The sequence below is a fragment of the Pimephales promelas genome, chromosome 11, assembly GCF_988280905.1.
Source record: "Pimephales promelas chromosome 11, fPimPro1.hap1.1, whole genome shotgun sequence".
Lineage (NCBI taxonomy): Eukaryota > Metazoa > Chordata > Actinopteri > Cypriniformes > Leuciscidae > Pimephales > Pimephales promelas.
In genome coordinates this window covers 25,970,737-25,997,402 of record NC_142779.1, presented here as the reverse complement: position 1 = coordinate 25,997,402, position 26,666 = coordinate 25,970,737, and the positions used below count along the sequence as shown (strand labels likewise).

The window sequence follows — 26,666 nt, the reverse complement described above, 5'->3', positions numbered from 1 at the left end:
AGTTCACACTCGCGAGCATCTCGATGTATCCCAAAGGTAACATACACTAATTGGAATTATAAAACTATTTTAATGTGCTATTACTGCTGCAACCTAAACCGTTATGATAGTAATCTGCGTGTAGCAACTCGCTAACCCGCAAGTGCATTTATGACATCAAAACTAGATTATTGGGTAACACATCACAACACATAAAGCATTAATAGACATTAATAAGCAGTTTGTAAATATAGCTATAAATGCTTTCTTCTTGATTTAAAAGCATATCTAGGTCCCACTTTATATTAATATAAAGTGGGACATATGCTTTTAAATCAAGAAGAATGGTACTTAAGTACCATGTACTTATTGAAATTAATAATTTGATACAATTGACTTATTGTGTACATACATGTTTTTACATTGTACTTATATTTTAAAAATGCCAGCATGTAATTACAGATGTAATTCATTTATGTAATTACATCTGTAATTACACAGCTGGCCCATCCCTTACACTTAAACCTACCCTTAAAACTACCCATACCACCACACCTGTCCCTAACCTTACCCGTATCACACCTCAATAGCAGCAAAAGTGATTTACGATACAACATGAGAACAATAAGTACATTGTACTTATTTTTAAATGTAAGTACCCCCTCGAAAACGAGATGTTTCATCTCAAGGGGTTATCCTCAACCATAAATTCAATTCAATTCAATTCAATTTAGTAATGGTCAGTTAACTATGTTCGTGAGCTCATCTAAAGTGCTCATCTAGGTTACACTTTATTTTGATAAATTGAGACATTCTACTAGTTATAAGTAACTTTTCAACTACATGTCAAGTAACTCTCATTAGAGTTTTAGTATTATAGTAGACTGTCAGTAGACTGTTAGGTTATGGTTAGGTGTTTAGGCTTTGGGTTAGGAGAATAAGCTTACTTGCAGTCGCCAAGTTACTTATAGTCAGTTGAATTTCAGTTGGGGGACCAACAAAATAAAGTGTTAGCAGATATTAAGCTGACAGTCCAACCCGATCTCACGACCAAGTCGTATGAATTCGACGAATGTTAAAAAAGTGGCTAATTCGTAACAATTCATACGACCTCACTCGTACGAATTAATACGATTTTGCTAAATCGTACATATTTTACGAATTGGCCAATTCGTATGAATTCGTACGAATGACCTACCCCTGACCCCGCCCCTAAACCTAACCATCACGTGGGTTTAGACAAATCGTACGAATTAGTACGAGTGAGGTCGTACGAATTAGTACGAATTAGACACTTTTTAATCATGCGTCAAATTCGTACGAATTGGTCGTGAGATAGTGTTGGACAGTCTACTTATACTTTAATGACAGTTAGTTGACATGTTGTAGAACAGTTACTTATTGTTAGAAGAATGTTTAAAGTGGACTATCAAAATAATGTGTTACCGAGGACTATTCATGCCTTGTAAAGCATTTATAAAGGAGATTTAAAGGCTGTTAAATATGTTCTGTATCACTGTGTTGTGTTTGTTACATTTTACTATTTAGAAGATTGATGTGCCTTTAAATCTCTTTATAAATGCTTAACAAGGCATGAATAGTCCTCACTTTAGATGAGCTCACAAAATATTTAACTGACCACTACTAAATGCTTTAAAACTACCTGTATTTACTACATTTACTTACACTTTCTAAGTGATCTTATGAATGACTGACCACTCAGTATAAAAAACTGGTTTATACTTCATTTAGAAACTATTAATTGATCATTAACAAAGTATGAAAATACAATTATTAAACACACTATAGATATGCTTATAAATCAAGAAAAAAGCATTTATAGTTATATTTATAAACTGCTTATAAATGTCTATCAATGCTTTATGAATGATGAATTAACTGTTTACTCATGCTTAACAAATGATTAAAAGCGTGCAGTTATTATAAAGTGTTACCGATTATGGTAATGCTCTACTGGGCGGTTGCCCTTTAAAAAATAAAACCACAGCTGGTCCAAAATGCAGCCGAGTTCTTCCCAGAACCAGGAATATTAGCCCAAATTAATAAAGTGCCTCTTCTTCAATTGGACTTTCTGTCATGTCTGCAACTTGACAGATATGTTGTCAATTTATTACAATTTAAATAAAAAAAATTCATGGTCTGTTAGTTTCTTCAAACTCATTATTGGGCTTTTATTCAACTTTATGAAACTATAATGAATTTATATGATTGTATATGCTATTTTGACTACAAGCTATATTTTTAGGGCAAACAGTTCTTGTCTGTCAGTCTTATAATGGAGTTTTATGGGGTTCACCCTGGGACCACCTGAAAAAGCATGCACAGAGAAGTCTAAATTAAACATGATTTAATGACTTATAAATGTAAGTACACATTGATGGCCTAAGACACGAAACGAGCAGTTTGTGTGAGAAAACGAACAGTATTTATATCGTTTTTGCCTCTTGTAATCACAGTCATGTCCATGATCTCTTTCACGTGTAGCTACCCCACTCATTGTTTACACTGAGATTTCAGAAGTTTTACTTTTCACTGTGAAGATCTAAATATCGAAATCGTCTTCCATAGCGATTTCCTGTATATCTAAATATGTTTAGATCTTCACAGTGAAAGGTAAATCTTCCGAAATCTCTGTGTAAACAATGAGTGACATACATTCGCGAGAGATCACTTCCGGCGCATGCGCAGACCGATCACTTGGACGTGACTGTGATTACAAGAGGTAAAAACTATATAAATACTGTTCGTTTTCTCACATAAACCGCTCGTTTCGTGTCTCAGGCCCTCAATGTGTACTTAGATTTATGAGTCATTAAATCATGTTTAATTTGGACTTCTCTGTGCATGCTTTTTCTGGTGGACCCAGGGTGAACTCCATAAAACTCTATATGTTTGACAGACAAGAATGGTTTGACCTAAAAATATAAAAATTGAAAATACTGTGGGAAAAAAAGACACCTGCATCTTGGATGCCCTTGAGGTAAGCTAAAACATATCAAAAATGAATTTCAAAGTGAACTATCCCTTTAAGTATTTGCCATTCTATGGTTCCCTCTGGTGGACAACATTAGTATTCATCTCTGAATCGCATTGACATAGATGTCTGATACTTTTTTTTTGTATGGTTACATTTTTTGAAATTTATATATATATATATATATATATATATATATATATATATATCACTTGTTAAATGGTTATTTAACGATAACATTCAGCCCTGCATTCCTGATTCAGTTTGTTTGCAGATTTGATATAGTTAGGGAGCCAAAATCTCAAAAGCTCAATAAAATGGGTTGAACCTGACATGGTCTGCCATGATTTTTATCTGTGTTTTTTCTGGTAACTTTGACCCTAAGAACAAATAATTGGAGGGTCTGCTCTGCAGAAATAATGAAAAAAAAAAAAAGCCTTTATTTTTTTATCAGAAAAAATTGAAAAATTATTTTTTTTCATCAAATCCTTAGCAGGTTGGGTAGGCTGTCAATAAATGCATTCCAGATACACAGAACACATGTGCTGACAATATCCACTGAAAAAATAACTGTTAAAACACAATTTAATGCCAAAAATTAGGCGTTTTCTCAGTTTATTTTTTTGAACGTATCATTATGCAACAATGTATAATTAACACAGCTAATGTGATAGATAAACCTAATTTCTTACCAATGTAGACATTGCAATATGATTGTAAATTAAAGTGTCATACTGTCCTCAAAGACCCAAAATATGTTTTAATAATATAAATTTGTAAATACAGTCCATATATTTTTTCATGATTCCTCTTGTTCCTATTTTGAGTTTAACAAAAACAATATCAGCATGCCTTTGGAACAACTTGAGGACGGGTAAATAATGAAACGATTCTCATGCATTTAGGTGCTATTTCAGAGTTTCTGAATGATTTCCCAAAGTTTCTGCTTTCATTCTCTACGATACAGTCTCGGCATACCATACAGATGTTATGATAAGACATTCAGTTTTGTTTTACAGTAGAGAATGGCATTCAATCCAATAACTAAAAGAGCCACAAGTTTCAGTCTTAGCCTACTGAATGCCTTCCTATCACAACATCTGTATGGTATGCTGCGACCGAATGAAAGCAGAAACTTTGGGAAATCATTCAGAAACTCTGAAATAGCAGCTAAATGCATTCAGTTTTGTTTCACAGTAGAGAATGGCCTACAATCCAGTAACTAAAAGAGCCAAAAGTTTCAGTCTTGGACAGAGTTGTAGTGATGTGGTTGAATTTGTGTTCACTCCGCTATGATGCCCTCATGTGGTCATGGTTGTGATTGCATCTCAATTGTTCCGAAATTATAAGTTTAATTATTTCCTTTTTGTATTTTGGGTGAAAAGAAGTGTTATAGTGAAAAATATATTTGTTATTTGTAAACAGGTTACACATTGGCAAAGTCTTCAACTGTGTGAAGTAAAATATGTATATTTTAATATTTGTATTATATTTAATTAATATATTAATAATATATTATAGGCCTACTAATATAAAGTAGTATACTAATATAAAGTATTATACTAATATAAAGTATTGTATTTAATATAAAGTATATAATAATAATAATAATAATAATAATAATAATAATAATAATAATAATTATTATTATTATTATTATTATTATTGTTATTTAAGATTTTAGTTGAAAATTCACAGACATCATATAGAGATAGACGCCCTGTCAACCGCTAATGCCAATCTACGTTTTAATGTAACTGACTTGTTATGAACAGTCTTAAAAAAATGACTAACAGGAACTTCATCTCCCATGATGCAAATTGAGTGCTGCGTCACAATACATGTCTGACGTCAGTAGCCGGAGTTCCGCGTGTTCGGAACTGACTGTAGTCCATATCGGACGTTTATGTGTAAAGTGATGGAAAGTCGAGGAGTTTTGTCGATTATATTCGACTTGGATAACACGCTGGTCGATACAGCTGGTGCAGGACGAATTGCCATTCAGAAGGTAAATGCATGTATATGAAAAATGCTCAAACTGACGCTTATTAGGAACAGCTGATACTTCTGGTACCCGTACTGTTCCTATCTTTTTTGACACATATGTTTAGCTATTCATTGATGTACTCCGAGTCCGAAGTATGCAGTGGTCGAATTGAATCAAGTCTCATAGGGGGTCCCCACCATAAGATTTTTATTTTGGTGCAATTCTATGGGCTTACAAAATATACACATTTATTTGATTGTATTCATAACAAACTATTTATTAAAAAGGCTTAAAGTCCCTCTTGTAGTCAATTATTGTATCCCTTAAAACTCATCTTTGATCATCAAAACGATGTTTTCCTTGAAAAAAAAAAAAAAAATGTCTTCGTGCCCTAAATGTAATTTTACACCCTTGCCTCATTTCGTACGCATTTCTATGGATATTATTATGCACACTTTAAAGAACAGCCTTTTTTATTGATCAATATATATATATATATATATATATATATATAAGATGTATTTTCAGTCCAGGAAATTCAGTCAAATGTTATAAGCGAGATCCCCCAGCCCCCCATCAGTTTCAAGCACTGGTATACATCAATCAATAATAACAATAATTTATATCAACAATAACTTTATTTTCTATAGTGCCTCCAAGGAGCTTCTCAAAGTGCTTTACACAGTAGAAATACAAGGAACAATACTAAATCAACAATATTTCATAGGTGATATTTCAATTAATAGGTAATCTTCATTGCAATTTAACTGAAATTACTGAACTTAAATATACAAGCTTGATAAAAATGATCATTCTAGAAGAAAATTTCAAATGGCACTTAGAGGCTTTTGCATCTGAACTCTTCATATACGGTTGAATCAATTGACTAAAAAAATAATAAACCCAAGTTGAAAAATACAGCAAAATGATCAGAAAGACCAATATGGCTTTCTGACTATTTTGCTGTATTTTTCAATGGCTGGCCTGGGACACAAACTCAATCACTAGGTCTAGTAATGTGAGACCTTTGCTGAGTAGAGCTGTTTCTAAAAGGCTCTTTTGTGTACTGAATCTGACTGATGTTGAAATTGTCTACATATGTGGACCTAAATATGGACTTTTTTTTTTTTATTGTTCTCAAAAATTATTTGTACACTTACTCGACACTTACTCACCCCCATGTCATCCAAGATGTCCATGTCATTCTTTCTTCAGTTGAAAAGAAATTAAGGTTTTTGATTAAAACAATTCAGCATTTTTCTCCATATAATACACTTCATTGGGAACCAAACGGTTCAAGGTCCAAAAGACAGTTTCAGTGCAAACTGTTCAAAGGGCTTTAAACGATTCCAGACGATGAATAAGGGTCTTATCAAGCGAAACGATCGCTCATTTAAGAAAAAAAATAACAAAGTTCAAGTTTTATAAGCTCAAATGCTCGCCTTGCTTTGTACTGCGATGCACATTTGTGACTCTCCTGTTCGAACACATTCATCAAAATGAACAAATCTCTTTCCAAGTCAATTCATTCGTTGAATGAACCAAATGACTTGGAAAAAAGATTATTTATTTATTAAATGAGTGATCATTTCGCTTGATAAGGCCCTTATTCATCGTCTGGAATCGTTTAAAGCCCTTTGAACAGTTTGCACTGAAAGTGTCTTTTGGACCTTTCAGCGTTTGGTTCCCATTGAAGGGCATTAGAAGGAGAAAAATCCTGGAATGTTTTCATCAAAAACCTTAATTTCTTTTCGACTGAAGAAAGACATGGGCATCTTGGATGACATGGGAGTGAGTAAATTATCAGCAAGTTTTTTTGAAAAGTAAACTACTCCTTTAAGACTGTATGAATGTCTTTTAATAAAATACAAAAAAAAAATATATATATTTGACTTTTTTTGTTTAAAAAATGTGCTCTTAATTTAGGTGTATGAGCTTCTGAAGTCGACACCTGTGCAGGAAAGCCACATCAGAGACATCTGTGAGTGCTATTTACGAAAGCTTCGTCATGAATCGTTCGACCCATCAGACGGAAAAACAATAGATAGTGTGAGGATCTGTCACTGGTATGAAGCCCTACAGGAGACACAGGGCACAGATCCTGATCCGGATCTGGCCACCAGTTGCTACTACACATGGAAGAACACACGTTTACAGGCGCTGACTCTGTCTCCTGAGATTCAATCTCTCCTGGAAGAACTGCGGAAATATTACAAACTGCTTCTGCTCACCAACGGCGATAGTCAGACGCAGTGGGAGAAGATCGAAGCTGTGAGATGTAAGGGTCTCTTTAGTGTGGTGGTAGTCGGGGGAGATTATCCTGAGCAGAAACCGGCGCTCTCCATCTTCACTCACTGCTTCAAGTCTGCGGGAGTTCTGCCACAGGACTGCATCATGGTGGGAGATTCTCTCAGTACTGACATCCAGGGAGGCGTTAATGCAGGAGTGCGAGCGACCGTATGGATAAACAGTGACTGTAAATCTCTCCCGCAGGGCTCTGTGACTCCAGACTACACTATCCCTAGTGTGTTGAATCTGAATGACGTTCTAGCTGAACTGATGTTGAAGTGATAACTTAATACGCACTTGAAAAATGTGATGACTCACGTCAGGTAAAACGTTTTTAAGGGATAGTTCACTCCAAAATTAAAATCCTGTCATCAGTTACTCACTCTCAGCTAATTCCTTTCATTCTTTGGGACACAAATGAAGATATTTTTAATGAAGTCAAATGGCACGAAGCATGCTGTTTTTACAGTGATGTTGTTCTGCTTCTATTTCTAATTAGGGCTGGGTATTTTAGCGATTCCCCTTAGCGATTCCTACTTTCTATTCCATTAAGGTAAAAAAAAAAAAAAAATCACATTTATTTTTAGTCTTTTTGCAAAACATTTAATTGTGGCGAAAAACAACTAATATAAATTTCAAGCATTATTTAAATACAAGTACACACTCGCACAAATAAATACTGAATTGAGATGGAGATACGATTTAAGATTTTCAGGTATTCAGGTACAGACACTGTAATCAAATGTAAAATAACAGTGAACTTTATGAATAAAATGAACATTTTCTCTTTATCTTTTGTTGTTTGATTAACATTATGGAGATGGCAGCAATAATTTTCGGTTGCTATCACTTTAAGATGGATTGAATTAATATATTATGCTACGTTCACACCGGACGCGAATCGCGCGTCAAATTCGCGCCTGACGCGTCTAGTTTGTGAGCCGTTTACGTTATCTTAAGACATAGCTGCATGTGTTTACTTGAATATTTTGACATTTTTGTGTATTTGTCTGTTCAAGTGCAAGAGAATTAGTATTGCGGCTTTGGATGTGCGCACTGCACAGAAAACAGCGTGAGTCTTCTTGCACTTGAATGGTTTAAAATCATATTAAAGTGCACACAAAGCAATCTATAAGAGGAATTTAAATTTTTATAAGTGTCCGATTCCTGACCTTAAAGGGATAGTTCACCCTAATATTTGATTTATCCCCTTAAGACATCCTAGGTGTATATGTCTATCTTCTTTCAGATGAACACAGAGTTATATGTGTGTGTGTGTATATATATATATATATATATATATATATATATATATATATATATCGTTGTTCTTCCAAGCTTTATAGTGGTATTGAATGGCGGTCCTGATTTTGAAGTCCAAAATTGCATCCATTCATTACAAAAGTAATCCATAAGACACGAGGGGGTTAATAAAGACCTTCTGATAAAAGCGATGGGTTTTTGTAAGAAAAAAATATATTTATTTAAAACTTTATAAACTAAAATAACTAGCTTCTGGCAGAAAAATAAGGGGGTTCTGATACTGGTATTGGTGCCTTCCCATTTCCATACATTGTTCTACGAATAATGCAGATTGTCGCAGTACTTATGTCCTCTGTACATGGTCCAGTATTAGATGGAGTTTTTTTCTGAGTATGCCCCTAATGAATACGATAGTGTAGTCTATTAACTGCTTGTTCGTATGATACTAAGTTTTAATGACTATCTTGTGATGGCCGTTGACTTCAATGTTGTGCATTATAGTTGATAGGTCTAAAATATCTCCGATTTAGCCTTTCAAAGTTGTTTAATGATTTTATAAAACAGGTCAACGTGTGTGATATATGGCGATTGAGAACAGTGAGATCCGCGTCGCCACAAATCCTATTCATGCATTTGTTATCTGCTCATGGATGTGACTATCTTTTCTCCCATTTTCTGTTCCATCTGGGCATAAACATTGGAGATATAACACATTCTTACTCATGATCAAGAATTTCTATCATAACTGTGTACCTCAACTGCTACAGAACAACAATGTATTGTGGTCTGCTTTACTAACAAATTACTCTGTTGTGTTTTTTTAATAAATTTGTCAAAAAGAGACAGAATCAGTTTCAATAAATATATTCAAGTCTTAAATCTTAAAACTTTAATGAAATAATTAAAATGTTACTAAATAAAACGAATAAATCGTAATATTAGTAATTACGAACAATTAATGGAGGTGGGTTTGTGCTTCCTGAAAAGTACAAAAAATTTAATAGAACCAAATGAACTGCAATTCATATGCATGAAAAACCTTGAAAAATGTATATAGTCCACTTAAGTGCTTATTGCTATTGATATGAAAATAGTCCACATTGGCGCTAATTACAATTGATAAGGAAATATTGTTGATGGCCACACTCATACAGACGCATTTCTTTATACGAGTGAGACAAAAACTCAAGCGAATAAAGCATGTTACCTTTTTTCTTCACATTATACTGTCAGGCACTTTATTTTCCACGAACGCGAAAAACTGAATACAGTTCTTTACTTGACATCTAATTTGACTTTTATGTTCATTGAAGCAAGCTCTGCTACGAAGTATCTGAACACATAAGGAACGGATACAGTCTCAATAGAGTCGCTCTTATTGCACAACAAGCAGTATGTTTCCCGATGCCGTGTAGTTGACCAATGAGGAGGAGGCTTTTCCAGAAGCGGCGACAGCAGGCTGCCGCAATCTATGCAAACTTGCGCCACGGAGCGATCTGAGCAGTTAAACAGCCGGTCGTGAAGCAGAAACGACGTCCCGTGAGCCAGCAAAGCATCCCGTTCCATCTCTCCAAACCGGATCCCTCCCTGCACGTTCCTCCCTCCCAGCGGCTGATTGGTCACTTTATCTCTCGCTCCCGTAGTTCGCACCTGGAACTTGTCAGAGACCATGTGACGCAAGCGCTGGTAGTAAACCACCCCGATGAAGATGTCAGCCTCGAGCTCCAAGCCGCTGATGCCGGAGTAGAGCCGCTCTGTTCCGTAGAAGTTGTATCCCGCGGCTTTAAGCATCTCGCCAAAGTGCTCCAACGCAGAGCTTTCCTCTGAGAACTTGAAGGGTGTGGCGTCGTGAGACAGGCCGTGGAGTGACGCAGATTTTCCAGCCATGCTCTCGATCAGCATCCCGATGGTCATTCTGGAGGGGAAGCCATGAGGGTTGAACAGGATGTCCGGGCTCATGCCGCTCTCGGTGAATGGCATGTCCTCCGCGGGCCACAGGCGGCTCAGGATTCCTTTCTGACCGTGTCTACTGGCGAACTTGTCACCAATGGTCGGGTTCCTGGGAATGCGGTTTGTGATGCAAATGTACTTGAAACGGCCAGTGCCGGTGTCATTGCTGCACACCTTGATATTGTCCACTATGCTGCTCTCCTGGTACCTGAGGAGAAATAGGTGTTCAGAAATCAATAATCAATGCTGCAGGGATGATGTTTTTTTGTAGGCCAAACCCCCCCAGAAATTAGGTTAATATTGGAGTACTTCAGGTTCCATTGTCCTGAAGTCAATGGGTTTTTGATTTAATGCCTGAAATAAGGTCAGTGGTAAACGAGAAAACAAATCTGCAGTAGTCTGTACTAAACATTATAATACAAAATATAAAAATAAGTAGATTGAAATTTGTACATTGTCTGTTTGCCTAGTGATAGAGCTTTTAAAATTAGAATAGTTAATAATTATTTTGTTGCATAAAAAAAAAAATAACAGTTTTAACATTTCCTCAGTAAAATTTTAGCAGTACTTGGCTATGTCAGTAAAGCAGTGTAAATCTTGTCAACAAGACAAAAGAAAGTAGTTTTTTGGTGAATTTCTTTTGTGACAGATTATTTGTGAATGTTTTTTTTTTTTTTTAACGAATATGACCAACTTCGCAAAGATATATATATATATATTAATAATTGAATTGACCAACCAAAAATTAAAACTTGTAAATTTAAGTATAATCAAAATAATAATAAATATTAGAATAGTATAAAAACCATATAAAAATAAAACTGAAATGGAATAAAATGAATGACTATGACGACTTCATTAAAAGGCAATTTTTTTTCATTAAAAGCCAAAGTAACTAAAGTGATATCTTACTTGAAATAGACCACACGACTCTGGCCGGTATTAAGATTGATGTAGCTGTAGTAAGGGTCTCCATACTTCAGCACGGATCCAATAAATGGCAATCCATCTGCATCCAGTCTGCCCAGTAATGTGGTGTCCCCTGGCTTTACCCCAAACACAATGCTGTCTTCGCCTTTGACCTTTTTGCCCAGATCTATGACATCGGTCTTATAAACAAAACCATGAGCAAAGCCACGCTCCCATGAGGACTTATTGACAATCTGGAGAAAGTTCAAAAGGATGAACAATATTAACAAATGCAAAAGGACGTTTCATAATGTACTAATGGGAAACTATGCTTACCATAGCATCTTCCATATCGTAGCCAGTGTAAGAAATGACAGCCACTATTGCGTTTGTGCCAATAGGGTAATTGTCCATGTTGTAGTGATCGTACATCGTGGGTCTGACCAGAGGACTCTGGGGGGTCTGCAGACGGTACAGTTTATTGTCGGATCGTTCCTGGTATGCATGCATTGGGAAGCCCATGGTCTGTTTACCTAAGATGGGATGATGTCAATTAAGTTGCAGCCCATAGTTCATTTGTTTTAGGATATTTGTAGACATGTTATGACAGAAAGTAGTAATTTAGATATAATCCATCAAAAACACAAAAGAAAAAAGAGGAAGTCTTACTCATCTGGCACTGGTACATGTTTCTGGGGCTCTGGTTGTGATCAGAGTAAGGGATGAATTCTGCAACCACGCTCAACATGCTGTGAGGAAACAGCTCTTGATGTGTGGTCACTCCCTCCTCTAACTCTTCTTCAAAGATGCCCACATTCAGGTACACCTGAAAACAGTAAAGAGTGATGAACTTCCAGCCCACTTTTTTTTTTTTCAGTGGCCAAGGCTTGGTTCCAGAAGTTTTTGTAGGAATGGGGATTTTAAAAGAATCTTTGTAAGACTTATCAGCGAAGAAACCAACCAATCAGCGATGAGGTTAATCACAACATTACAAACGTTGATTTGAAGTAAAAAAAATCATTTAAAATTGGACAAAAAGACAAAGGTTAAAGACTGTATTAAACTGCTTCAGTGAGGAAAAGAACTACAACAACCCTTTACAATGCGAGTAAATCATTTCCTAGGCGACCAAATTGCATTCTAGATGACTAAAACATTTTTTTAATTAGCCAATGGCTAGTAAATTGCACAATTTCAGTCATGTGTGTTTGAGTTAGAGGCAAAAAATACTTTTAGCGCAGATATAATTTCATTGCCTGCTGAGCTTTACTTTGATTGGTCGAGAGCGCCCTCTATCGCTTTCGCTCACACTCACTGTGAGAGAAAGAAAAAGGCTTACACGTGAACAACTGAAACACGCTAGATCTAAATGCAGGTCTGGACCATAAGGACTGCCCGATGGCCAAGAGTTGACAGAACTGTCACGGTCCCGTTTGGGCGAGTCCTGTATCATCATGAAAGTTTATCATTTGGACGTTTTTTAGCCTTGTCAATTTAAACATTCAAACACATTTTTTTTTTTTTATTTGGGGTCATTGCTAGGACATGCTAAATCAGAACAGGCTGAAGTTATGTGCCAGGTTAAAAAAAAAAAAATAAATCCACAAGTTTCCGAGGGGCGCTCCTGTAAAAATTAAAGTGGGTGAAACTTCCGGTGAGGCGGCGGAAGTAGCATTCCAATGGTATTTTGTGTGTTAGTTAGCGAAGATGCTAGCTGTTTTTCGGAGAATTATTTTACTATTTAAAGATGCAAATCTTTATGAGAAATGTCGTTACGGAGCTCAGGTACAACATGTGCTGTTCGCGGTTGTATGTATAACCGGACTAAACTAATTCAGTGGCTTAAACGTGATTGTTTTGAACATAAGCCGAAAACGAAATCAGAGTGATCCTGCCAATGACTAACGTTAGTTTCCATCACCTCCCAAAAGATGATGAATCTTCCTGTGTACATTTGTTTAAATTCGTATTATTCTATAAACTCTATCAGCATGTGATTGGTTGTTCGCTACTGATGTTACACCTAAACTCAGGATCAAAGCCTGAGTTGACAGAATACCAAATGTGCCAGTTAATGTATTCAAGTAGCACATTCATTTATAATTTTGAATAAACTCCAAAGCACAATGACTAAGTGTGTATTTTTTATTTTAATTGTTTGTCAGCTCGCACAACTGTCTGTCACCATGCCTTGATGAGTATTGATTATTAATAATGTTATTATAATACTCCCAATCAACTACTGCAGAGGTAAAGGTACTGTTATTTCACCCTTTTGAATTTCGTTGAGGTTGTGTTCCCACATCGTTAGCGAGTTTGGATCGCTATAACTTGAATGACTGTCAACTGTTGAATGAACGAGTGTCAAGCATGTCAAGTCGGGCTTTGTTTTCTTCCAACCGGAAGTCACGCCCACTTTTGACGCAAGGCCTCATGGGGCGTAGGAAACTTGTGGATAAAATAAAAAAACAATGTTCAAAGGAAGTATATAGGACTTCTGTTACTAGGTTACTGTACTGTTACAGAGGTAAAAATGTACAGAAATGTACATATACAAAATCACAGTTAGCTAAAATCGTATTACCATATTTTCCGCATTTTAAGGCGCACCGGATTATAAGGCGCACCTTCAATGAATTACCTATTTTAGAAAATTTTTCTAAAATCACATTTAAACAAATGTACACAGGAAGATTCATCATCTTTTGGGAGGTGATGGAAACTAACGTTAGTCATTGGCAGGATCACTCTGATTTCCGTTTGACTGGGTTTGTGTTATGCATCCACTAGATGTGCTAAAGGGAATGTAGAGAGTGTACGGCACCGGAGGTGAGGCATTTATTTAGTACCGGTAAATTAGACAATCATTTGTTAACAAACAAGTATTCATTACTTCAAGCCAACCAAATGATTATCAGTGGTGCCTGAGTTAACAACTTTTCTACAACAACTTCTCACCTGTTCAAAAGTGCCAATAAGTTCCTGTTTGCCCAGGCCTAGGTTTCGGACAGGCCGCACCATGCGACAGGGTGTGGTGAACAGATGGAGGCCTGGGTACAAACTGGCTTTACCCGTCTGAGGAACCAGAACAATCTCAGTCCAGGGTGGCACTTTTTTCTCTCTCAGCACCTGCAGATGTCACAAATGTTCAAATTTATATGATAAAACACTCAATAAATTGATCAAGGAAAAGGAAACTGCAAAAAAAAAAAAAAAAAAAAACTAAATCATTTCCCACCTTAAATCTGCGTAGAGATTCGACGACTGAGGGCGCCACTTCTTTTTCAACCCAGCCAATCATGGCCCCGTCCAGTATGACAGGATAACAGTCTGAATAAGGCTGACTGGGGCTACCGTCTACAGCAGTCACACCTGGTGATAAAATAGTTTCACATTGATTTGTATAGCGTTTAATCAATACCCATCGTTTCAAAACAGCTTTACAGAAAATGCATTATTCCACATTACAATTTAGAGTGATCTTATCAGCGGTAACTAAGTTATGTATTTCAGAAATGTACATATACAAAATCACAGTTAGTTAAAAGTGTACTAAAATAAACAATCATTTGTTAACATAACTCAATACGTCAATGAGCTCATTGTTTCTGCCTTAAATTATTACATTATGACATTTAGAAAAATGTATCATTGGTATATGTTGATTCAGAGTTTGCGTCATCTGAATTCTTCATTGGATATTACAGATAGGGCTGCACGATTTGGGAAAAACAATGTAATAGTATAAAAATTGCAATTGCATTTAAAAAGCTTTTTTTTTTAAAACAATAATAGACAAAATAAGAAATAATTTACATTAAAAAAAAAAAACAAGCATAATTTTATTTTGTAGTACTGTATTGTAACTAAAATTACAATACAATAATTATGGTCTTAATTTATTTATGTTCAGACTTTAAACCATAGAGCTTTTTTTTTTCTCTTTTGTTGTTGCGCATGACCCAAACTCAGAGCAGATGCAGTCCATTTTGTGCAGAGCTGCATGTACTGTGAACAGAGCCACACTGAAAACACTGGATTATGAGCTGCTTGCTTGTAAAAACAGTGCCATGCTTCACTCTGAAACATGCAGTGTGTTTATTTATTCAATTAAATCACAGTCTTTGTGAAACTATATTGAGATTTTGGTTTTATTTCGACTAACCATGTAGTCCGCCAGTCCTAATTATAGCCATTTTGCTAGAGCCAAGTGATGATCTTGATTAACAATGAAAAGATGTTATATACCCAGAGAGCAGAGCAGCGCAGGCAGGGTGGTTGTGGGATGCCCCTGTGCCACAATCTCACATTGGGCTGTCAGGTGGTTCATGAGGCCGCACGGATCTCCGTCAGGAGTGTGTACCGGACACAGGAATCCCCAAGACTCTGGCAGCAGCTTCCGCACACTCGTGGTCCTCATCTTAGCGAAGGCGGCTCCTCTGTGCACGCAGCGAAAATGAGACAGGTATCGGATGTAGTTCAGCTTATCCGCCACGACGCACAGTCCGGTGTTCTGCAGCATGCCCAGACCTGGGGTTGAAAAGACAAATTTTATCTATTGATGCAAATGGAAAACCTGTGACCGCACATCAGTTCTGTGACTTCATTCTGTATTAATGTGGCACGTTTACAATACCAGTTTCATACCTGTCTTGGACTGGAGGTTTCCTGTGGCTAACATATACTCAAAGGCATTGGTGAGATCTGTAGCCATGTTGAAGATTTTGGTTAAACCATTTGTGGTCAGCTCTCCCAGTCTTTCACTTTTCTTTTCCAAGATCCTTTTAAACGACAACAGCCAGCCAGCCATTTTCTCCTAAGGAACATTCAGAACAGCTTTGGGAATTTTTGTTGTTGTTGTAATGTGCTGCATTTTGAACTTGCAGCTATAGACCATTTCACAAGATGTAAACAACACTGGTCCAGAAACACTTCCTGTTTGTAACTTTTTTCTTTATTTCACATGTAAAGAAAACATCTTAAAGATGTTTGTTTAACTTTTTGATTCTGTTTTAAATCTTCTGTTGGTTGTATTTTATCCCAGCTTTTATGTAGTGTAGGGATGGGACGGTATGAAAATTTCATATCACGATTATAGTGTCCAAAATAATCGTGATTATCAATATTATCACGGTTTTGTTAAAAATTTATGAAAGTGCTCAAAAAGAACTGATGCTCACACTGAAAACATTTCAACAAGTTTTATAATTGAAAATCAAAAAACAACAAATAAAACAAGCCTCTCTATGCAGTTTTTTAGGCAAGATTCTATTCTATGGCATTTGCTTCTTTATAATGCCCGTCGTCAATAGCAACACATTATTACACAGCGCACATCCATATCACAACGGACGTGCTCTTGTTTCATTCAAACACAACTTGCCGTCTTGCGTCTCCGGTTTTTGATTGTATTGCAAAAATGAAATCAGAGTTGATTTATTGCTTACAGAGTTTGATAATATTGGTGTGATATATCTTGTCTGGACGATTGTTTTACAAAATGAATTCATAAACAGGTAAGATTTAAAACATTAGCTAATCTCATTATCAATTCAATATGTCCACGTAATTATGTGGTATAAATAAAATCGGTTTAATACGTGATGTATCTATACTTTACTATCCCTTAAAATATCACTCTTAATAATGGTCTTGTTTGAAGTTGTTCGTTCGTCTTTGGCTCAAATCCACTTGCTACGAACTTTTCTTCGCGGAAGCTTGACGTCTATTTCAAGTGAGTGACATAAAATGTTTCAACTCAAAACAACATTTCGTGCCCAATTGTTTCCCAGACGTAGTTTTGGTATTAAGGTCAAAGTTAACTTGCCTTGCGTTCGGGTGATGATCACACAAGACGACTCGGCAGATTTGAAGTGTTTCTATTGCAGTGACTTTTTGTTCGGCAGACAGGGTGACCATCCTCGATCAAGTTTCCCTCAGGACTTTTGTAAAACCCAAAATATGACCACACCTCAGATTTGGTCCTTTTAAAAGGCTGAAAAATCTCCTGAGCACGGTCACTGCCTTCCGCCATTCCTTCTCAAATAGTAATTAAAAAAAATATTGCATGCTGCGCGCCTGCGTCAGACTGGCCGACAGGATTCAGTGAGTTATTAAAATCGCGATAATCAAACACGGTTTTAATGATAATTCAATTTTAAACGATATTACTAACCGTCAGTACATAACATTTTATCACGGTTTATCGTGAAACCGGTTATCGTCCCATCCCTAATGTAGTGTTAAAAAACTGAAACAGGAAGTGCTTCTGGACCAGTGTTGTTTACATCTTGTGAAATGGTCTATACACACTGCTGGTTAAAAGTTTGGGGTTGTTAGTTTTCACACCACATGACAGACGGCAGTAGACACTGTCTGGTTTTGTCGGATCAGTTTGCTGGCGTCTGTCTGAGCTTGTTTTTGCCCGATTCAGCATGTGGAGCCAGTAAAAGAATGTCACATTTATAAGGATATTTATAATGTTACAAAAGGTTTCTTTTTGAAATAAACAAAAATATTACGCATCATAACTGTTTTTAACATTGATCATAATAAATGTTTCCTGAGCACCAAATCAGTGTTTTAGACTGATTTCAGAAGGATCATGTGACACTGAAGATTGGTGCTGAAAATTCAGCTTTGCCATTACATGAATAAATTACATTTTAAAATAGATATTTTAAATTGTAACAATATTGTTTGATCAAATAAATGCAGCCTTGAGCATAGTCAAAAGCATTAAAAAAAATCTTACCAACCCCAACCATTTAAATGGTAGCATTTATGAAAGGGGACATGTGAACAGTTGATAAAGGTGATCTTACTTTCATGAACATGAGGTAGAGCTGGCCTGGTGTGAGAACTTCCTGGAACATCAGACTGTCAGGGTTCTCCTCCATACACTCCTGTTTGGCAAAGCTAAAGAGCTTCCGTGTCATCATGCACAACACGTAGAACTTCTCCAAATTTGACTTCACGTGGATACACAGACATTCACTGCAAAGAGAAGATTAACAGTGTAAAATGCCACATTTGATGGAATTTGTTGATGTGTATACATTTTGAAATGCAATTATTATTTTTTGCCATATCATGAAGCTCTACATCCAACAGATCACACTTAAAAAGAACACTAAAAAGAATTCTAAATTAACTGATATTATTAAAGTAAAAAGTATTATTTAACAATCACCCAACCCATCTACAGTGCTGGTCAGAATTCTTTGCCCACTTGGTAAAAATGACCAAAGATGGCTGTAAAAAATACATCTACATTGTTTATCTGCATTCATTTATTGATTTATTAGAAAAAGATTCAGAGCCATTATCTTGGAAAAAGGCGGTTGCAAAAAGAATTAAATAAAAGGGGGCAAATAATTTTTCCCAACGCATTTTGGAGAATTGGAGAATGTGATTTTCCACCCACTTTCTATTATTTTACTTCAATGAAAGTTTAGATTTTTCCTTTTTTTTTAATTTTTTTTATAAAATATCAAAAAGATTAACAATGCAGATTTACTTTTTACAGCCATCTTTGGTCATATTTACCAAGGGGGCAAATAATTCTGACCAGCACTGTACATCAACAAAAGGGCAAAAAAGCAACAAAAAACCAGTGTTGGTTCTGTAACACCTAGGACTTACTCTAACAGGAACTGAGCACACTGCTCGTGAGTGAACCACTCTGGGAGGTCGAGTTTGACCCGGAAACGCTCGCCCAGGTAACTGAGCACCTTGGCTTTAGTTGTGCAGCCCTGGTCCATGACCATACGCAGAATTTCGGAGATACAGCTCTTAAAGAAAGAGTTCTCCTCTCGACCTTTAATCAGCTCCTGGTAGATCTGGTAATCTGAGAAATCCACTAGAGCCTTTTGGGGTGAAAGGAAAGGCATTTGAAACATTAAATACAAAAGCGATTATGCACCTGCACCTAAATATGACACCACTCTCTGGAAAATCTGATTGGTCATCTGATTCTGGTCAGTTGAGCTGGTCAAATATGTTTGTACAATGACTTGTATAGAACCTTGTAAAGAAGCAGAACCACTATACTTTTTGTTCCAGTGACTGACATTTATATGCATGCAAATATGAAGAAAAGAAACAAGCTCATGCAAAGAAAGTGTTTTTTTTTTTTTTGCAGAGTTTCAAAGTTCAAGTTTTGAATGGCAAATTTTTAGCACATTATTTAGCATTTTTGGAATTATTATCATTAAAATATGCTGCAGAGTGTGACGTCATCATATGACTGCTGCAGTATCTGATGAAATTGTGCAAAATGGAAAGTGTAACTGTCCATTGTCCCAGGCCACTGACAACTCACATAAAAACTTAAAGGAACACTCCGACTTTTTGGGACGTTAGCCTATTCACCTTACCCCCCATAGTTAGATAAGTCCATGCATACCTTTTTCATCTCCGTGCGTGCTATAAGTCTGTTTGACGCACCCACCGCTAGCCTAGCTTAGCACAAAGACTGGATGTGAATGGTTGCAGCTTTCATATTAATCCAAATGAGTGACAAAATAACGCAAACATTTTCCTATTTACATGTTGTGATTTGTATAGTCACAGAATGTACAAATAACAAAGTCAAATGAGACAGACATCTTTTAACAGTATAAAACCTGGGAACTATTCTCTGAAGGCGAAGCACTGCCACTTTGGCGGAGTAATAACCGCATCACCTGAGACACGCCGTGGTGAGGAGCGGAGAGTTCGCTCAGTGTTTGGGTAACAGAGTCAGCCATTTATAAATAGTAAAAGCGTAGTTTAGAGTCATGGGTTTTCGCTCTATTGTAAATAGCTGCGACTGTAAGCAGGGGAGGTAATACCATGTTTCACAGAATTCCAACTAAAAACGCTGACTGGATGAAGAAATGGCTAACTTACTCTGGATATTTATCCAAACACACCTAAATAGATTATCAAGGGACATTATGTTTGCTCGGTACATTTCAATGGACGACTATTTTGAAAAATGGAATTTGCCACACGGACCATAATGTGCTGAAGGATACGGCCATCCCATCGATAGCACAGACAGGACAAGTGGATCACCTGCGGCTGAGGTAAGTGTTCCGTTATGTTTTTAGATGACCTACTGTAAAAGTGCCATTAGCCAGAGCTAATGTAACGTTAGTGACACTATTATATGATTAGGGTATGAATATGTTTTTATCTTGATGCGGTGCGGACGCGCTTGGAAAAAAAACGAGCGCGTTCACCGCGTTGAACTTGCACCCTGCGTGCGGCGCGCCTAGTAGCCTAAATTTGAAATAACCATGGAAATAACGAACTTGAGCATGCAAAAGGGTACGATAGGCTGTGAGTTCATTGTTCAAAAACAATTTGTGCTATTACTTTCCCCTTATTCTATCCTATAGTAATGCAATTATACTGTATATTATATAGGCTACTGTTGAATACATTTGGTTCAGCTAACAAATAGCATTTAAAATATATTGATTCCTGTAATAATAATTATTTATTCATGTGATATTTATAAATCTGGGTGCGTTTTTGGTTGGAAATCAATGAAACATGGTACTGTATTACCTGGTCTCCACTGTTTATTGTCACAGCTCATACAATAAAGCAAACACCCATGATAAACTATGCTTTTCTATCTAACGTTAGTAATTGCTGACTCTTTACTCCAACACTGAGCGAACTCTCTGCTCCTCGTCACGGTGCGTCTCAGGTGATGGTTATCACTCTGCCCAAGTAGCAGTGCTTCGCCTTCAGAAAATATAGTATTTATACGGTCAAAAGATGTCTGTGTCTCATATGGCCTTGATATTTGCACACTCTGTGACTATACAAACCACAACATGTAAATAGGAAAACGTTTGCGTTATTTTGTCACTCATTTGGATTAGTATGAAAGCTGCAACCATTCACATCCAGTCTTTGTGCTAAGCTAGGCTAGCGGTGGGTGCGTCAAACAGACTTATAGCACGCACGGAGATGAAAAAGGTATGTATGGACTTATCTAACTCTGGGGGGTAAGGTGAATAGGCTAAAGTCCCAAAAAGTCAGAGTGTTCCTTTAAACTTAATCAATATATCCTGCATCCTCTAATATTTATTTATTTGGGAATTTGTTGTGTAATAAGTTGTTGTGGTGTTGTTGTTTAACTATTACAAATAATTTTTGGATATTGAAATTAGGCTGAAATATAATTTTAGATAAAATAAAATAAATAAACATGAATTAGAAATGTTACAACTAACTGAAATAAGTTTAAGGTGAAGTTCTAAATAAATAGATCTGAAATGAAAAAAAAATATATTTATAAAAACTTAATAAAAATTACAAAGGACAATTATAATGATTAAAACTTAAAGTCCCCCTGTAGTCAATAGTTTTATGCCTTAAAACAGCTTGAATCTACAGCCTTGACATTTAATATATGCGGTTATATGAATATGCAAACTCGGGGCTAGTTTGCATATTCATATAACCGCATATACTAAATGCACTCATTACTCCTCCACTCACTTGCAGTCATTGACTTGATTGGTTAGAAGGTAGTTTGTGACGTCAGAAACACCAGTGATTTCAAACAGTGTTTTTGAGACTGTCTTTGCTTTGGTTCACTGCAGTTTTAAGGAGAAAAATACTCAGCAATGGTGTTGACTTATTAATTTGTACATGGTTTGTCTTAAACCATATTAAAAACCCCACATAGACATAAACAACATTAAAAACTTTCACCACACCGGGGACTTTAAACTGAAATGAAAAATTAAGAAGTAAATACAAAAAACAAACAAACAAACAAAGATAAATACTAAAATAGAATATACATGCCCATTTTCACAGAGAAGGCTTAGAGGGATAGTTCAAATTGTCATCATTTATGGTATCCATTGACTTCTATAGTAGCTAAAAACTACTATGGATGTCAATGGCTACCATCAACTCTTTGGTTACCATTCTTTAATATATGATTTTATGTTCAATGGGCTATATGCACGCATAAGTTCCGCATTTGACGTAAGGATGCTCGTCCATTTCCGGTTGTGTAGATTAAAGCGGAGGAAAACCGGAGAAAACGGGATTATGGCAGAGTCTTCAATATTTACTGTCCTCCCGTCTTTGAAACGAAACGTACATACGTTTAGATGTAATTTTATATATAGTTATGTTTATTTAATATAATTTTAAAAAGAAGCATAAACACAACGAGGGGTGTCCGTTTTATCTGTTTTTGTGACTAACGTTTCATTAGTATAACCATGGAGTATAAAATTCAATATAAATTCTCGGTATTGCATTGGACTCTACGATCGGCGGAAGTTATCGAGCATCCCTAATGCTTTACCGGAAATACCGCCGTGCATAGAGCCCATAGAAGAAAGAAACTCCAACAGGTTTTGAACAACGTGAGAAAATGATGACAGAAATGTTCATTTTTGGGTGAACTACTCCTTTAAGTCTAGACCCAGGCCAAAATGCATGTTTGAGCCTATTTAATGCAGGTCCTGATTTTCAATTTGGAAATGGGAAGGGTGGGTGTCATTTGAGGGGGTAGTTACATTTCTCTCACCTAAATCTATGCTCACTATGTATTTGTGTGTTTAATGGGGTCATTTTGATGTGTTTGGGCTTACACCTATTTTACAGTCTATGGTTTACACACAGCACAAGGAAGCTTGATTTCAACCTTGAAAACAGAATGCGAAAAATTACTAAATGAACTAATAAATTGTGTGGATTAATTTGCATATTCATCCACAAAACTAATTGATAAATTGTTGTGCATATTTCCCACCTTATAAGTGCGACACCTGCGGGAACGAATAAAATTATGCTCAATACCAATAATCCCGTGCCAAAATTCAAGCCCTCATTGACGCATCTTAAATTATATCAGGGCCATTGTTTTGTCTCAAGAGACACACCAGTAATGTTTTTTTAAAGGCACATTTATAAAAGCTACTTAAATGCCCTAATTTACCAAAGGCCTTATCCTTGCTTAACCCGAGCCAGACTGTGAAATCGGGTCATATAATAATAAACATGGTAACAAGTAGCGTAATGTCAATTATCACAAAAGAAACACTTTTAGGATGATTTGAACAGTTAAAAAAATTTTAAAAAAATAAAACTATTTTCTTTTACCTTCAGCGCAAAGCCCAAGGGAAGAAAGAACAGCTCTTTCTGGTAAATGAAATTCACCATCACTGTTCCATTTTCCAGGTAGTGTAGATTCATATTGATGGCTGTGTGTTCTTCCTTTACACAGTGCATTGAAATACCTGCAAACAGTTAATACTGAAGTCAATCTGTGTATTTCAAAAATCCTATTTCAATGATTCATTGTGAAAAAGATAAAGCACACACCGTACTGAGTGTAGCCCTGTCCTCTGCTCTTAAACTTTGGTCTTGATATAGCGATGGGATAGTTCCTCCTCGGCATGATCAGAAGACGAATCACCTTCTCTATGCCATTCACCACAAAATAACCACCCATTTCCTACCGGTAAAACAAGACTAAGTGTTTTTTTTTTTATCCAAAAGACAACAGTATGATGGTGGCGTTACATGCAGTTGTGTGACGTGTGATTTATACCTCAGCTTCTTCGTGATGCTTGATGAGTTCTTTGGGTGAGAGACCGTGAAGGTTGCAGAGTTTCGATTTGACCATGATCGGCACCTGTCCCAAAGACTGTTTGATGATTCCTTTGGGAATGCCATCCACAGACCAGCTCACATCAGCCTATGAAATCATAAAACACTGAGATCAGCGGTCGTCAACTGGCTTGGCTCCAGGACCCAAGACTGGATATCAAGCAGTGACCTAACTAGTCTCAGCCTTAGAAATGACTGTTGGCTGAACGTCTGATTGCATTGGTTGAATACTACAAACAAGATTTCCAGGATTTAACTGTCCACCTGGAAGCAAAACCGATGAGATGCTGATTGTAGAGGAACCGGAAGACAATACAATGCTGAATAAAGTCGTAGTTTTTTGTTATTTTTGGACCGAAATGTATTTACAATGCTCCAAATCATTCTAACTAACCCACTGATGTCACATGGACTAACTTTGATGATGTCTTTATTACCTTTCTGGACATGGACAATATACCGTGTATACATTTTCAACGGAGGAACAGAAAGCTCTCGGACTAAATCTAAAATATCTTAAACTGTGTTCCCGAAGATGAACGGAGGTCTTATGGGCTTGGAACGACACAAGGACGACATTAAATGTAAGAAATGTACTAGCCAATGGTGATTCAAGTCAAGGTGTCAAGTCTAGATTTGTGATTATTTGTCTGTGGTGTTACTGGGTTTCATGGTAACACCACATGATTCCACAGAAAATATTTTCTCATTATCATTTCATTTTAGCACCTTTGCCAGGTATGGAAAATGATCTGCTGTGTTGCTATAGAGAGCATAGAGATGCAAGTCTACAGTATATTTAATCTGTGGTGTTACTTTTATATGTTTCTGCCATTCTATTCTCCCTCTGTGATTCCCTTGATCTGAGCGGTAGAAGACTTGGCTACTTTTCCAAAGTTTGCCTCCTGAACACAAACACTTTTTTTGACTGAATTCTACGATGTTAAGTGGGTGAAAAAAAACCCCAACTCCTCAATCTAGTATTTGGGTAAAAAATGGGCACCCATAGAAATGAATGGGAGCATTCTCAAATAAGCCAAAATAAGACACCAGGTGACAGCAAAGTCACTTCATCTTTAGGTTTTAGCTCTAAGAACTTATTGGAATGATTTTTTTTTTTTTAATGTAGCTAAAAAAAAATAAAAAATAAAACATAAAAATGAATAGGCATAATTTACATAGAAAATATGGTACTTTTTGAAGTAAATAAATTCAAAAATACTTCAAAAAAAAAACACCATAAATGGATAGACAAAACTTTATCGAAGACAGTGATATAATATTTTTAATAAATAAAAATTAGGATCACACCTGAGTCCTCTGTGCCCACATTTGTCCACAATTACAAGATTAAGGGCTATAAAGTGAATACTTTTGAGGGTTTGAGGGTTAAAGGGTCCTAGATGAAAAATTAAACACTTTTATATTTATATACTGTATGATATTATTGCGATACTCCAAGACATAAAAAAAAAAAAACAATTCATTAAAATGCTAAATATGATATTACATTGTTGGGGTAAACAAATAGGTTTAGACTTGATGCTGGTAACCAGATTAAAAACATTCATAATTTTGAAGCTAAAATATATAATTATTTTAAAGGAATATGCTTGCACTCTGTCACTAAGTTAGACATTTTTAAAATAATGTAGGCCACTTTTTTACTGGTAACATAAGACATTTGGCATTAGGACCCACAAATAATCCTCTATTGCATTATACATTATATGTAGTAGTTTAATGTAGTAGGCTACTTACATTAAAACTTGTTATATACTATACCACAATACATATTGTTGCATTGCGATATATTGTTACACACACACTAGAAAAACTGCAGTTGATCTGCCAATATGACAATCAATTCACCATATTTTCTCATATTTAACCCTCATGCTTACCACCAGCTTTCCCCTGTATGTACAGCGCCTGCCTCTGCACTCGGCAGGGAACATCCGCAGATCTCGGCTGATTCCTCCTTTAGGAACCGCTGGCGTATGAATGATGGCCTCCACAAAAGACAGGCTGACTCTGTTTCCCTTGTACAAGAACTCCAAAGGAGGAATGGCCTAAACACAAACATATTTTTACCTGTATAGCCAGCACGTGCATGTAAGTGCCTAGAGAATAAGCATGCGTGTCTGCCCCTCACCTCCACAACCCGACATAATCCATCAGTAACTGCCTGATCAAATGACTCAATGTGCGCCTTCACCAGCTCTTGCACAGGAACGTGCTGCTTGTCTTTCGGGACTCCGAACCCTGCCTCTGTCAAATTCTTTAAACTCGGTTCGGACTTTAGATTACACCACTTTGAGAGATCCATATTGCTGCGCACACACGTGTGTGCTTGTAGAGCGCATAACTTCCTTTTACACGATTTCAAAATAAGAGTATTTACTTAAATATATTTATATATTTCTTAATATAATATATATATATATATATATATAATTTAATTTTAATCCCCTGATCCTAATATTTTTTTCCCGGCATTTGGACCATGATTTAGGATATTACTTATTCTGAATTCTCGATATCCTAATGCAATTATTCCTTAAAACTGATCTCTTTTAAATGCAGTACACAACAGCATCAAACATCATACCGGTGTTTTGTTTCCTTATAATGTGTAATGTGTTATTAAGAGTA

General features: G+C 36.3%; 2 protein-coding genes across 2 annotated transcripts; one reads left to right on the top strand and one right to left on the bottom strand.

Annotated features, from left to right (window-relative positions):
- Nucleotides 1-4,820: 4,820 nt before the first annotated feature.
- On the top strand, nucleotides 4,821-7,628 carry nanp (N-acetylneuraminic acid phosphatase). The gene is made up of 2 exons (XM_039657073.2): nucleotides 4,821-4,982; nucleotides 6,888-7,628. Exons 1-2 carry the CDS (start codon nucleotides 4,881-4,883, stop codon nucleotides 7,530-7,532), a joined length of 747 nt encoding a protein of 248 aa, XP_039513007.1. The 5' UTR covers nucleotides 4,821-4,880; the 3' UTR covers nucleotides 7,533-7,628.
- Nucleotides 7,629-9,379: 1,751 nt separating this feature from the next.
- polr1b (RNA polymerase I subunit B) lies at nucleotides 9,380-26,390 on the bottom strand. Its single transcript, XM_039657128.2, has 15 exons — nucleotides 26,167-26,390; nucleotides 25,916-26,083; nucleotides 23,953-24,099; nucleotides 23,724-23,856; nucleotides 23,502-23,638; nucleotides 19,017-19,240; nucleotides 18,197-18,368; nucleotides 16,020-16,188; nucleotides 15,621-15,902; nucleotides 14,611-14,744; nucleotides 14,331-14,501; nucleotides 12,042-12,198; nucleotides 11,709-11,905; nucleotides 11,376-11,626; nucleotides 9,380-10,671 (listed from the first exon to the last, which is right to left on the bottom strand). The coding sequence occupies exons 1-15, from the start codon at nucleotides 26,338-26,340 to the stop codon at nucleotides 9,789-9,791; spliced, it is 3,399 nt and encodes a 1,132-aa protein (XP_039513062.2). The 5' UTR covers nucleotides 26,341-26,390; the 3' UTR covers nucleotides 9,380-9,788.
- Nucleotides 26,391-26,666: the final 276 nt, after the last annotated feature.

Bases quoted from the DNA above. Each gene is read 5' to 3' on its own strand.
- polr1b (XM_039657128.2), bottom strand. From the start codon at position 26,340: ATGGATCTCTCAAAGTGGTGTAATCTAAAGTCCGAACCGAGTTTAAAG. The intron at 23,857-23,952 runs GTATAAATCACA...TTTTACCGGTAG, and splicing joins AGCATCACGAAGAAGCTGAG to GAAATGGGTGGTTATTTTGT. The intron at 18,369-19,016 runs GTAAGTCCTAGG...TTCTCTTTGCAG, and splicing joins TGTGCTCAGTTCCTGTTAGA to TGAATGTCTGTGTATCCACG.
- nanp (XM_039657073.2), top strand. From the start codon at position 4,881: ATGTGTAAAGTGATGGAAAGTCGAGGAGTTTTGTCGATTATATTCGAC. The intron at 4,983-6,887 runs GTAAATGCATGT...CTCTTAATTTAG, and splicing joins GACGAATTGCCATTCAGAAG to GTGTATGAGCTTCTGAAGTC.